This window comes from Bos indicus, chromosome 21 (assembly GCF_029378745.1).
Source record: "Bos indicus isolate NIAB-ARS_2022 breed Sahiwal x Tharparkar chromosome 21, NIAB-ARS_B.indTharparkar_mat_pri_1.0, whole genome shotgun sequence".
NCBI lineage: Eukaryota > Metazoa > Chordata > Mammalia > Artiodactyla > Bovidae > Bos > Bos indicus.
This window is the reverse complement of record NC_091780.1, coordinates 30,694,204-30,708,583: the sequence shown is the minus strand read 5'-3', so window position 1 is coordinate 30,708,583 and position 14,380 is coordinate 30,694,204. Positions and strand designations below refer to the sequence as shown.

At 45.2% G+C, this 14,380-nt stretch overlaps 1 protein-coding gene and 1 long non-coding RNA gene across 5 annotated transcripts in view; one reads left to right on the top strand and one right to left on the bottom strand.

Annotated features, from left to right (window-relative positions):
- The window catches only part of TBC1D2B (TBC1 domain family member 2B), a 90,141-nt gene that overhangs the window by 54,406 nt on the left and 21,355 nt on the right, over window positions 1–14,380 (top strand). For all 3 annotated transcript variants that reach the window (XM_070775299.1, XM_070775298.1, XM_070775300.1), the window contains exons 4-7: window positions 3,440–3,603; window positions 7,025–7,257; window positions 7,945–8,340; window positions 13,283–13,393. In XM_070775299.1, coding sequence (XP_070631400.1) covers window positions 3,440–3,603; window positions 7,025–7,257; window positions 7,945–8,340; window positions 13,283–13,393 — 904 coding nt within the window. The remainder of the gene's footprint in view (window positions 1–3,439; window positions 3,604–7,024; window positions 7,258–7,944; window positions 8,341–13,282; window positions 13,394–14,380) is intronic.
- On the bottom strand, window positions 6,934–9,578 carry LOC139178204 (uncharacterized). Of its 2 annotated transcripts, none has more exons than XR_011562623.1 (3): window positions 9,293–9,578; window positions 9,086–9,206; window positions 6,934–8,361 (listed from the first exon to the last, which is right to left on the bottom strand). It is a non-coding gene; the product is annotated as an uncharacterized lncRNA (long non-coding RNA). The 2 variants fall into 2 exon arrangements; XR_011562622.1 differs by having other exon boundaries at window positions 6,934–8,330; window positions 9,293–9,572.

Below are 14,380 nucleotides of genomic sequence, written 5' to 3'. Positions count from 1 at the left end.
AAGTGATACCATATGTTTGTCTTTCTCTGTCTGACTTACTTCACTCAGTGTGATAATCTGTAAGTCCAGGCCTGTTGCTGCAAGTGACAGTATTTTATTTTTTTTGAGGTTGAGTAATATTCCACTGTGTGTGTGTATGTATGTGTATGTGTTGCTAAGTGGCTTCAGTTGTGTCTGACTGTTTGCAACCCCATGGACTGTAGCCCACCAGGTCCTCTGTCCATGGGATTCTCCAGGCAAGACTACTGGAGCCGGTTGCCATGCTCTCCTGCAGGGGATCTTCCTGACCCAGGGATCAAACCCACATCTCCTGTGGCTCCTGCACTGCAGGTGGATTCTTTACCTCTGAGCCACCGGGGAAGCCCCGTGTATGTGTGTGTGTGGATGTGTGTATGTATATTTACACACCACATCTTCATTATCCATTCATCTATTGAAAGGCATTTAGCAGGTTGCTTCCATGTCTTGGCTATTATTAACAGTGCTGCCGTGAGCACTGGGGTACATGTATCTTTCGAATTCAAGTTTTCATGTTTTCTGGATATATGCCCCGGGATGGGATTGCTGGATCGTATGGTCACTTTATTTGCAGTGTTTGAAGGAGCTTTCATACTGTTTCCCATAGTGGCTGCACCATTTACGTTCCTATAACAGTGAAGGAGGGCTCCTTTTTCTCCATACCCTCTGCAGCATTTGTTACCTAGAGACTTTTTATTCATGGCCATTCTGACTGGTGTGAGGTGATACCTCATTGTGGTTTCGATTTGCATTTCTCTAATAATTAGCAGTGTTGAGCATCTTTCCATGTGCCTGTTGGCCATCTGTATGCCTTCTTTGGAGAAATGTCATATTTAGGTCTTCTGCCCATTTTTCTGTTTGTGTTATTGCTTTTAAAAATACTGAGCTGTATGAACTGTAAGCTGTTTGTATATTTTGGAAATTAATCTCTTGTCGGTTTCATTCTTTGCAAATATTTTCTCCCATTCTGTAAGTTGTCTTTTCATTTTGTGTATGGTTTCCTTTGCTGTGCAAAGCCTTTTAAGTTTAATTATGTTCCATTTGTTTATTTTTGCTTTTGTTACCATTACTCTAGGAAGCAGACCTAAAAAAGCATTGCTGCAATTTATGTCACAGAGTATTCTGCTTATGTTTTCCTCTATCTCTAGAAGTTTTGATTTGAATTTTTTAAACATCTTTCATATCTCTATTTAACTGTTTAGCTTTTCTTCTAGTTTCTCAAACATGGGGAAACAGTTTTAATAACTTTTGAAATTCCTTTCTATTAATTTTATTACTTGTCATTTCTGAGTCTGTTTATTGATTTTTCTCCTGAAAATGAGTTCTATTTTCCTACTTCTTTGCAGGCCTGATAATTTTTTTTATTGAATGTCAGTATTACGAGTTTTACCTGAGTGCTGGATTTTTTGGTGTATGTGTTCCTACGTGCATGTGTCTTTTATTTATTTACTTGGTTTGGCTGTGCGGGCCTTCGTTGCTGCGTGGGCTTTCTCTGGCTGCGGCGACGGGGGCCCCTCTCTAGCTGTGGTGCGCAGGCTCCTCGTGGTGGCCTCTCTTGCTGCAGAGTGCAGGCTCTCGGCCCTCGGGCTCAGTGGTTGTGGCGCACAGGCTTTGTTGCCCCTTGGCATGTGGGATCTTCCCAGACCAGGGATCTCACCCATGTCCCCTGCCTTGGCAGGTGGATTCTTAACCACTGGACCACCAGGGAAGTCCTACATATATTCTTAAGCTTTGTTCTGGAATGTAGCTTAATTATTCAGAAACAGTTTAAAACTTCAGAAGTTCACGTTTAAGCTTTTTAGGTAATATAAGAACAGCCTTTAGCTCAGGGATAACGTCAGTAACCTTTTTCTGAGTACTCAACCTGATGCTGCAGGAGATTCCACTCTGGCTGGTGGGGCTTTACAGTATTCCTGGCTCTGTGTGAGCCTCAGGGATAGTCTCTGCTCCTGTAGCGAGTTCTTTCCCCATTTTCAAGTAACTTTTTTACACACAAGCCTGATACTACTCAGCTGGAGACCTAGGAACCCTCTAACATTTCTGTAGCCCTCTGTACAGCCTTCTCGCCGATACTATGCCCTCTGAACTCCACCTGTCTTGGGAGTCCCATCTCTGTCTTATCAGTTCATGGCAGAGCTACCCCTGCGTCCCCCCTGCCAGCTCTGCGGCCTGCAAGTCTCTAGGCACTACTCTTGGACAGGGGAAGGGCCTGCCTGGTTCGCGTTCCACCGCTCAGGGGCCACTGCCCTGTGCAGCCTGATGTCGTGTCTGAAAATCATTGTTTCCTCTGTTTTGTTCAGTTTGTCAGTTGTTTCAGATGACTATAAATCTAGTTCCTCTTAGTCCATCTTTACTGGAAGTAGAAATCCCAACCTAGTTTTTAGAAGTTTTAATGAAATAATTGTAGCATACAGGCCAGTGTAGATTGTCGTGAGTTGACTACCTGGGTAGCACTACCAAACTGTGTAACATTGTCATATTTCTGCTGCACTTTTAAAAGCACAAATTAAAACATTACAGATACAGTTCAAACCTTCTCTTGTCTCCACGATCTCATTCTTCTCTTGCCTTTTATGGAAGTAACCAGTATTCTGTATTTGATAATTATCATTGTTATGCGGACTTTTAAAGTTTTGCTACATATGTATGTATAATGATGTCTATTCGTAGTATTATCTTGAAGTTAAAAAAATAACATGAAACATGTCGTGCTTCTGTTTTCTTTCTTTTCTCGTTCAGCATTTAAAGAATATTTGTCCATATGCTTCATGTAATCTGAGATAGAATGTACATTCCACACGGACCAGAATATTTGTTCACTAGCAAATCCCAAACACTTAGTGCCTGGCACGTAGTAGGCACTTAATTAGTATTTGTTGAATGAGCAGATTCACTTTGTGATGTATAGTATTTGGCTCTGTGAATGCGCTCCGGTTCATGTGTCCTCTTGTCAGTAGATGTTCGGGTCGTTTGGGTTTTGCTAATACAAGCAGCGCTGCAGTGGGTGTTCCTCCTCGTGTCTCCTTGTGCACATGTTGAAGAACTTCATGCTGAGATGTTGGGCCTTCGGGTCAAAACCTCTTCAATTTATCTGTATGTTGCTGAATTGTTCTCCCTGGTAATAGTTCCAATTTATACGTGCCGCCAGCAGTGTGTGAGAGTTCTCATTTCTCCATATCCTCACCAACATTTGCTATAATCGTATTTTAGTTTTTGCCTATCGTATATATGTGATATTTGTTGTTGCTGTTTTTCAGTCACTAAGTTGTGTCCGACTCTTTGCTATCCCATGGACTGTAGCCTGTTAGGCTTCCCTGTCCTTCAGTATCTCTTGGAGTTTGCTTAAATTCATGCCCATATGTGACATTACATTTTGCTTTGCCATTTTTTAAAAAGTTAAACATTTTGTTTTTCCCCATAGAAATTCAATGTCTTCTTTCCGTCCCGGGAAAGGGCATAATGATAGTCGGAGGAGTGTGTTTTACACCAATGAAGAGTGGGAGCTTCTAGAGCCAAGCCCTAAGGAACTGGAGGAGTCCATGGTGCAGGAAGAAAGGAAGAAGCAGGCCCCTGAAGGCAACAAAGGTATGGACGTGGTCCCTGTTGTCTGCCGCTCTCGCCTCTGCCACCTGCTAATCCCTGATGCCGTGGGAGACCCTTGGTCACAGGTATCGCTGGGAGCATGAGGCCCAATGGGAGGTGTGTTCTCTCTGTGGGAAACAAAATATAAAAGCTTAAAAATGAGATGTCACAAGAAATAAGTAAATGTCCTGTCCTGGGTTCTGAGACTTTTTCAGGAAATGGGAAATCCAGAAGTCATGGTGCTCTTTACGGAAATACTGATTTAAAAAAAAAAAGAAAACTTTCTATTTATAGAGATGTGTTAATGCACACAAAAGTAGAAAATGCAGTATCATATTCCACAGCTTTGGCTTCTTTCTTCTCTGAGCTCCTGCCCCTCCTGGCATCTACCACCAGCTGGGTTATTTTAAAGTAAATTCTAGATATTAATCCACTGCATCTGTAAACATTTTAGTATGTATATCTAAGAGGTGATTCTTTAAAAGAACCATAGCTTCAGCATTAAACCTAAATACAGCTTCAGTAAGTCCTGCTCGTCTTCTTCCCCAGTTGTTCTGTAATTCTTGCAGTTGGCCTGAGCAAATGAGGTGCTAACAGGGCCCCCAGGTGTGTTTAGTCGTGTGTCTTTTTAGGTCTCTTTCAGGCTGAACAGCTCTCTGTTTTCTTTTTGTCTTCCATTTACCTTGCTCTGCTTGTTGAAGAAACAGTCTTCATGCTGAGGAATTGCCCACATTCTGGATTTTGATGATTGTATTTCTGTAAGGTCATGTAACAGGCTCCTCCATCCCTGTATTTGCTCATACGCTGTTTACACTGTACACAATATTTCCTGTATACACTATACACAGTATTTCCTGTATACACTGTACATAGTATTTCCTGTATACACTGGTCGCTAGAGCAGAGGCCTGCACAGATTCAGGGTTGACTTTTAATTATGACTAGAGTATATTTTGGGGTGGAGTAGGGGCTGGGGATGTTGTTTATTTCTTGCTGAATCACATCCGGAAGATGTAATATCTGGTTTTCCCTCTTTCTGTGATACTAAGGTCCACCAGGATTTAAGGTGTCAGCCTGACTCATTCATACACTTCTCCATCAGCATTTTGTTAAGCAGCCTTTCATGGTCCCACAGCCGTGGATCCATTGAGGGAATATCAATGTTTTAAATGTAAAAATAGGAATACATAATTTTGAAATTCTTCCTTGTACTCGCTTCTGGCATGGGCTGGCAGGAATAGGAGGCAGAGTTTTAGGAAATCTTTACTGAGAGCACATGTTCACTAAAGGAAATATTTTTCTGTCCCCTGGAAAAGGACCACCGTGACTTGCTTTGGTGGGGAGTTCACTTGTGATCTGCAGGATGGTCACATGGAAGCCTGTGGTCCAGTGTGACGTGGTGAAGATATGGCCAAGCTGAGCATGCCTTGTGACCCAGTGTGTGGCACAGCTAGGGGGGCACCCAGTAGAGGGGCTCCTTGTGAACTGGGAAAGCCTCCTGGAGGAACAGGGATTGGGGCTGGGGATTTGGATTGTTGAAGGTAAATATTGTTGGTTCTGATTTCCCCTAGAGACTCTAGGATGAACTGGAAGGGTGCACAGTAGAAGACTGGAAAGGAAGAATCAGTGAAGCTTAGTGACTCGATCAAGGCACGAACTGCCAGCCCTGCTGGGGGCAGTGCCTTAGTCTCTGCTCAGCCCCTGGCCCTTTGAGAGGCAGCCCATGTGAAAGACACAGAGAGACAAAGATGGCTCTGATTTTTATCTTGTTGATTCATGGGTATTTCCTGTGAATCAGGAATCAAGCCCACCAGCTTCTTGTCCACGTTATTCATGGGAAATAAACTAATCTCCATGGGCTTCCCCGGTGGCTCAGTGGTAAAGAATCTGCCTATAATGTAGGAGATGCAGGTTTGATCCCTGGGTCAGGAAAATACCCTAGTGAAGGAAATGACAACCCACTCCAGTATTCTTGCCTGTGAAATCCCAAGGACAAAGGAGCCTGACGGGCTACAGTCAATGGTGTCCCAAAGAGTCGGAAACAACTTAATGACTGGACAACCACAGCAGCAACAAGCTAATCTTTATACATGCAGAGAAGCCCTCTAGTCAGAAATGTATAGCTTGATGGATTTTCGCAAAGTGAACATATCCATGTAGCCAGCACTTACTGAAGAAACAGCACAGTGCCGGGGCCAGCCCCGTCCCCAGACCCCTTCGCGTCACTTTATCACCTCCCACTCCCTCCACCCCACAATCACCCTCCTGACTCCTGACATCGTAGATTTTGTTTTGCCTGCTTTCTAAATTTATATAAATGGAATCTGTATAGTATGTACTCCTGTGTCTCCTCTTTACATTTTTAATATATATTCAAATCCACCTACACTAAAATTTATTTGGCTATCTCAGTATTTTTAAGAAAGAGAATAAAATGGATTTACAATTAAGAAAACATGAACTGGGGGTTTTTGTGGGGTTTTTTGTTGTTGTTTTTTCTTTTTTAGTAAATACAGATGAGCAGAAAGCAAGCAGCCAGGGATCCCTAGTGTATCTCTAAGTCCTGCCGCTAACCTTGTAGATGTCGGCCCTGTCCTCACTGAGGTACCCAGGGGAAGGGATACCTTGTGCTCAGGATGCTGATGCTGTAGGAACTTGGAGCACCCGGGTTTTTCCCTGTCTGTTTCTGTTCTCTTTGGTCCTCAAAGTACCTGAAATTGGAAAATGGTGATGTGAACATACAGGCTTAGAACGGATCTTAGGAGAAACAAACTTAACATTACAAAAGAATCTTAAGAGACGTATAGTACAGTTTTGTTATAAATTCCTCATTAGTACTGATGTACAGTCTAACTTTTTTTTCACCTGTCTTAACGCAAAAATTGAGCATTAAACATTAAACCTCGCCGGTGGTTTAGTGGTTCCACCACCACGGCCCAGGTTCAGTTTCTAGTCAGGAAAAACTTTCTTAGCTTCCCTGGTGGCTCAGTTGGTAAAGAGTCTGTCTGCAATGCGGGAAACCCAGGTTCGATCCCTGGGTAGGGAAGATCCCCTGGAGAAGGAAATGGCAACCCCCACTCCAGTATTCTTGCCTGGAGAATTCCATGGACAGAGGAGCCTGGTGGGCTATAGTCCATGGGGTCACAAAGAGTCACAAAGAGTCAGACACAACTGAGTGACTAACACTTTCTCTTTCAATGCAAAAATTGAGCCATTGAATAGAGAAAGTTTTCCTTAAAAGTGATCATGTGAAAGATCATCTTTGGTTCTAAGTTTGGTTGTTTTCAGGAACAAGGTAGGAGCACAGTGATGCACGCAGAACTCCTTAGACGATGATATTAATGTATTTTAATGTATTTTACTGGAATTTCTGGAAGGAAGATCGGGGCTGAACTTAAAACAAGCTTTTTTTTTTTTAATGTAGGAATAACTGGCTCAGGATTTCCCTTTGATTTTGGACGTATTCCCTATAAAGGAAAGCGCCCTTTGAAAGAAATGATTGGATCATACAAAAATCGTCACAGTATTGGTGACCCTTCACCCGAGGTGCCATCGGGCAGTGGCAGCGCCAGCAAGCCGGCCTCTGAGATGCAGCTGCTTGTCCAGAACCAGCAGGAAGAGCTAGAAAGGTTAAGAAAAGACTTAGCCAGTCAGAAGGTAATTCTCCTTCCTCAACCTTTGTATCTTATCTCACATCAGCAGGCCAGGGACCGGAGGAGAAAAACCCGGCTTTCTTGTTTCTCTAACTCTGTTATTTCCCAGAAGGTGCTTTTCCCCTAAGAGTTCTGTGTTGCCATGGCCACTGACATAGGCACTGCTGCTCTGCTTGATCGTTTATTCATAGATACTTGAAATTCTGAGGAGAGTGAAGACCCTCAGAGTGAGTTGGGGAGGGTGTTGTCTGCACCTCGCCCACTCTCTTTGAGTGTAATTCCAGCCCAAGCCCTGTGAATAGTTTTTAAGAGTTTCCACATCCTGTTAAACAGCAGCTTTTTTTTTTTTGAGCTGATCACACCTAATTATACTTAATTCCTCAGCAGATCAGTGAACTTAGAGCTCAGATGTTTTAATATGGATGAATGTTCCCTGGGAACCGTTGCTAATTGCAGTCTGGCTGTCCACCATTTCCTGCTTCCTATCATTGTTCTCTGCAGACAGCCTTTATGGAACAAATATTTTTCCTTCTCTATTTTTTGAGATCCTTCAAGAGGAAGTTGGGTATTAAGGTATTTCCATTAAATTTCTGCATTTGCTCAAACTCTAATGGTTGCTCCGTGTAGACTTGTCATGATCTCTGCTTTTCCTCCCATCCCTGCTCCCTGATCCATCTTCCCTGGCTCCCAGGAGCTCGTGCGGCTGCTGCAGCAGACGGTGCGGTCCTCCCAGTACGACAAGTACTTCACAAGCAGCCGCCTCTGCGACGGGGTCCCACAGGACACACTGGGGCTTCTGCACCAGAAGGACGAACAGATTCTGGGCCTCACCAACCAGCTGGAGAGGTTCAACCAGGAGAAAGACAGTCTTCAGCAGGAAGTGAGGATGCTGAAGAGCAAAGTGGGCGAGCTCAGCGAGCGGCTGGGGATGCTGATGGAGACCATCCAGGCTAAGGACGAGGTCATCATGAAGCTCTCCCGGCAGCTCAGCGAGTGTGAGGGCAGCGCGTCCTCTCCCACCTGCATTCCCGGCTCTCCCGTGGCTGCCCCCGCGGGCAGGGACCAGCTGGAACTGGACTGGTTGAAAGTAAGAGCAGAGCATGGGCTCCTGTTATGGGAACAAGAAACCCCAAATCCTCTAACAAGTCTGTCCATTGATGGCAGGCACTCTAGAGCACCTGGCCTTGGTGAGCTAGTTCGGCATGACAGCAGAGCAGCTGTGCCCCCTTTTTTTAAAAAAAACAAAACAAAAAAAACAACAAGTGTCACAAGACTTCTAGTCAGAGAACTATTAGTTTCCTAAGAAGCTTCCTTGGAAAATGAAACTCTGAGTCCGTCGATGTCGCCATAGGTCAGAACAGTTTCAGATCTTCCCCCTCCCTTGCAGCTGTGACTTCTCTATTCATACACCCTTAGAGCTTCATTATTCCATGTAACCTCCTGCAGCTGTTTCTTGCCTCCTCTGTGCATGGACCACCCCTGGCACAGCTGCCTTGGCACACAGTGGAGGCCAGGTGAGGGAGCAGCGTTCCTGACAGCTGGTGTGGGCTCAGGTAGAGAAGCAGACCCTGCCTCCCAGCATACTTGGGAGAAGGGCCTGCACAGAGTCAGTTGCCCCCACGCCTAAGGCAGGAGCGTCCTGACGCCCAGGAGGGAGGGCAGGGTCTCCTCCCAGTGTGCCTCTCTGGGCTGCCCCTGGGATGGGAGGCTGGTTCTTGACCAGAGGTGGCTCTCCCTGTCACACCTGGGGCGGTGACCAGCGGATGAGGTAGGAGGAGCACAGAGAACGCTGGGAGGCAGGGGGCAGACAACTGCCCTGTGGAGAAACCTACCTGGCCCCAGGGGAGAGCCGAAAAGCCTTGGGCCACTGTCAGCCAGGCCACCGAGAGGGTCCCAGAAGTTTTTCTGCCATCAGCTCTCGATTTGGAGAAGTTTCAGGTGGAGAAGTGTCCCCTAGGATAGAGGCATTTGGTATAACCCAGACCCCAGCTGTCCCCACGCAGGTCTGCAACTATCAGTCCCACCAAAGTCTTCCTCACCTGGCTGCAGTTAATGTGGCACCGAGGGTATTTTGTCCCCCAAATGCGGTTTATCCTTGAAGGGCAAAGGTTTGCGCGTTTGAGATGGTTCCTGAGCCTGCTTCACGCCTGGCCGTCCCTGTCATGCACCGTCAGTGGACTGGTTGACTGATAGTCATGCCTGGACCTTAGAGATAATTCTTAAATGGAAAGTAAAACTCTGGAATAATAGATGACTTTTTTGGAATATGTTTGTGGTCTCCCATGGTGACCACTTCTTAGGGACAGCCCCCAGTAGAAATGTGAGGCCAGAAGGATTTATTGGTGAGAAAAACCTAAAGGGCAACAGCAGCATCACAGCCCTCAATCTCTTTACTTTATAATTATAACTGCTACAAAAATAGCCGTGTTAAAAAAAAAAAAAGGTCTTGGTTAGTGTTGCCAGTAAAAGTTGGTTTTGTGTATACATGCAAGCTAGAGTGTATACATGCAACCTTAAATATACATCCCTTTTTTACAGTATTTTTTGAGTCTCTTTTTATAGTCTTTTTTTACATCCCTTTTTACAGCCTGTTATTTAAGGTCAACTGAATTTTTAAATTACTAATTATTTGTATTTATTTATTTGGGTGTGCCAGGTCTTAGTTGCAGCACATGGGATCTTCAACCTTCATTGTAGCACATGGGGTTTTAGTCGCCTGCTGTGAACTCTGAATTGCAGCATGTGGGACCTGGTTCCCTGACCAGGGATTGAACCCAGGCCCTCTGCATTGGGAGGGGAGGGTCTTAGTCACTGGACCACCAGGGAAGTCCCTCAACTGAATTTTAAGTTTTGCAAGCATATCTGTTTTTGTAGTATTTAGAGAGAAGCACAAGGGTGTTTCGTTTCCAGGCTGCAGTGAGTGGTGCTCTGCAGGGGAGCACGTTTTACCAGGGAGTGGAACCGAGGTGTGTGTCGGGGGGATTCCAGATTGTTCATCTTTTGATTCTGTCATCATTATTTATCAGCCTCTCTCTTCTTTCCTGTGATTTGCTGTTCCATGAATATCTTCATACATACAGCTTTTCCTGCTTAGTACTCATTCATTCATTCAGTCAGCCAGCCAGCCAGCCATGTGGTGGGCTTTGTACTCTGCACAAAGTAGGCAGTCTCTGTCCTCCTGGAGTGCAGAGTTTAGTTTAGAAAGCACAAAAATGGAAAAAGCAGAATCACAACTGTAATAAACACCAATGAGGAAGGGGGTGTGGCCCAGTATGTTGAGGTGGTTTAGATTGAGCATGGGCTCTGAAGCCAAACTTGGCTATATTCAAACCCGGCCTTATCACTGATGACCTCTGACCTGAGGCAGGCTGGTTCACCTCTCTGCCTCAGTGTTCATCTGCAAAATGGCACTTACCTTATAGTCTTGTAAGGGTTTAAAGAGGTAGTCCATGTAAAGCCTTCACAGAACACCTGGCATCCCATAGAGTTTTATTTTAATCGTTATTTTTTTGGCTGCTTCAGGTCTTACTTGCAGCGTGCACGATCTTTCATTGCAGTGTGTGGGCTCAGCAGTTGCAGCTCGTGGCTCCAGAGAGTGGGCTCAATAGCTGTGGTGTGTGGGCTTAGTTGCCCCACGGCATGTGGGATCTTAGTTTGTTTACAAGGGTGGAACCCTCATCCTCTGTGTTGGAAGGCAGATTCCTAACCACTGGACCACCAGGGAAGTCCCCCTGCTAGAGTCTAAGTTAAGGCTGTGATCGTCATTCTAGAGAAAGAATCCTTGAGGTGCACTATCAGGACTTCCTTAGACTCAAGCACGAAGTTTAACTCAAAGACGTGTCCTGCTCCCCCAACCCACCTTGTGGTGCCCAGTCTCTGCCCATCACGGTCCACTGTATTCCTCAGTTGCCCTCTAGGTCACCTTCCTTCAGTCAGCCTGCCTTTTGGTGATGTTTGTTCATTGTTTCCAAATACGAGAGCTTCCAGACACCAGAAGAAAGGAGAACATCATGATTTAGATTAGAAAAGGAAGTCTGTGGACCTCATTCAGGGTCTGACAGCGGCTGTCTCCAGTCCTTGTCATGACACATGTTCTTGCTGAGACCGAGAACGTGTGATGCGGATCAGAGCTCAGGTGGGAGTTGGGGCCAAGCACCCAGGCCAAGGGCCCAGCAGGCCTGGCTCCCAGACCCACACTTAGTCATCGCATGGCCTCCCTGTGACTCAGCTCTTCATTTAGGAAACGGAGATGATGAGCAGTTGCCAAAGAGTAGAGTTGTGAGGTTTAAGTGAGACTGAGGCTCTCTCCCATGCTTAGCTGGTCTGTAAGTGTTAGCGATTACAGGGACTCTGTAAGTGTTAGCGATTACAGGGACTGTGGGAACATTTTCAGTTCTTCTGTGTTTTCAAGGGAAATTGTATGCCGCCACAGTGGTTCCCAGTTTGGAGATGTGGGCATCTCTGGACACATCTCTGGGGAGGGCTGTGGTCTCTGTCCTGGGACAGCACAGAGGTCAGGGCCTTTCTTGACTGCCTGGCCTTGGACCAAGGTGCTCGGTGACCACCCTTGGACCTATCGTGACTAGCTCCTCCTGAGGTTGAGGGATCAGAGATTCCTCGGGAACTTCACACACAGTAGGGGACAAACCCATTTGCAAAAGACTGGATTTTGTAGGGAGCATTTAGAAATCACTGCCCTAATTGTCTCAAAGATTACCTTTCCCTTCCTTGGCTCCGAGTGTCAAGGGCTGAAGCTAACACACAGCATCTGCTCCTGCCAGACCTGAGCTTTTCGTTGGACCTGGTGAACTTGTCGCGAGCTTGTGACGTTCTCTTTGTTTTGCCGGTGCTGGGTCTTGGTCGCTGCGCGTGGGCCTTCTCTGGTTGTGGAGAGCGAGGGCGACTCTAGTTGAGGTGCGCGGGCTTCTCACTGTGGTGGCTTCTCCTGTTGTGCGTGGGCTCTGGAGCACGCAGGCTCTCCTTGTGGCCCACAGGCTGAGTTGCTCTGTGGCATGTGGAATCTTCCCGGACCAGGGATTGAACCCATGTCCCCTGTTTTGGCAGGCAGATTCTTAACCACTGGACCACCAGGAAAGTCCTTGTGATGTTCTCTTAAAACATAAAGCAAACGTGTCAAAAGTTAACCACTGGCAAATTTAGGTGAAGGGTATATTGTGTTTATTGTACTTTTCTTCCAACTTTTCCATAAGTTTGAAATTTTTTAATGTAAAAAAAATTGAGGAACGTAATTTCTTTAAGTGCTTTATACACTGTAGGCTATAGGTATTCATTATTAAGTGTAATTCTTTAGTTAAGAACATTGTATATGTGTATAGCCTTTTCTACATAAACTGGATAAGTAAAAATGAGAATGGACAGAAAATTTGCTCAGTTTCTCTAGTTAAAAAACAAGATGAATACAAGGCATTACCTTTTGTACCACCTCAGTGAATGTGGGTAGATAAAATATTTGTATAGATTTAGGACATAAGTCCTACTTACTTCTCCTAAGGTCAGTTGAGAAAAATCACCACCATCAAGTAAATTTATTTCCCCATCTCCTTCATTATGCAGTGGTCCCTACTTTCCTTCCCCTGCCAAGGGTGGCCATAAAGCTTAATCAGAAAGTGCCTAATAAAAAAAAAAAAAAAGAAAGAAAGTGCCTAGTGATCATTTTCAGTTCCTTAGAACTTGGTCTAACTTAGAAAGGGCTAGCCACAGCGTCCCCGTTGGGCTTCCCTGGTAGCTCAGCTAGTAAAGAATCCACCTGCAATGTAGGAGACGCAATGTAGGTTCGATTCCTGGGTTGGGAAGACGCCCTGGAGAAGGGAACGGCTACCCACTCCAGTATTCTGGCCTGGAGAATTCCATGGACTGTATAGTCCATGGGGTTGCAAAGAGTCAGACACAACTGAGCAACTTTCACTTTCAGAAAGGGCTATTTGATTGGTAAGGGAGCAAAATATTAATTATAAAGGATAATCAACATTCAACCAGTGTGAGTTGATGAACTTTTTTCTTTCCAACAGGATAATCTACAGGGGTACAAAACCCAAAATAAATTTCTAAATAAGGAAATCTTGGAACTTGCAGCTCTACGGAGAAATGCAGAAAGAAGAGAGAGGGATCTGATGGCAAAGGTGGGTCAGTGTGGGTACATTCTGTCCTCAGGTGGGAAGTGATGTGATTCAGAAACAATTCAGAAATGGACATGCTTTCAAATCAGTTCAACCCCCATGCTTGAAGGGATGTGGTTACTGATACCAGAATATATTTAAAATGTAGTGATAGCACTGTTTAATTTCACTTTGTGTGATGAAGACAATAGAAGCTCCCTGAGATGTGGGTTTTATTCACAGATAGTGAAGTTTATAGAAAAAAAAGACACAGTTCTGAGGTCCCCCAAATTAAGATTGTTTGGATTTTTTGATTTTTGCTGTTGAGTTGTGTGAGTCAGTTCCATATCTATAAATGGGGGTGGTGAGCATGATGCCTTCTCTGAATCTGATAGGGTTGGTGTGAGAGTCAGATGTGACTATGCTGATAACTCAGTTGGTAAAGAATCCGCCTGCAATGCAGGAGACCCCAGTTCAGTTCCTGAGCCAGGAAGATCTGCTGGAGAAGGGATAGGCTACCCACTCCAGTATTCTTGGGCTTCCCTTGTGGCTCAGATGGTAAAGAATCTGCCAGCAGTGCGGGTTTGATGCAAACCCATGTTTGATCCCTGTGTTGGGAAGATCTCCTGGAGAAGGGAAAAGCTACCCACTGCAGGAGTCTGGCCTGGAGAATTCCATGCAATGTATAGGCCATGGGGTCGCAAAGAGTAGGACACGACTGAGCGACTTTCACTTTCACTTCACTTTCAAAGAGGGCTTTGCAAAGTGTACAGACATCACAGATATTCCAGTGATAATCAAATGAAATTCAGTGACACTGTGTCAGCAGCTATTAAATGCCTCATATACCTTTTGAACAGTCCTCAGAGCATCTTCCCAGGCCTTGTTCCTGCATGTTTTCAAGGGATGTGTTGATTTGTCTGAAAAGGTAGCAGATGGGAGCTGGTGCTGGGTCACAGCATCCTAGGAAAGTATTGAAATACCATAAGGTGGCTGCCTGGGGCCTGTGTG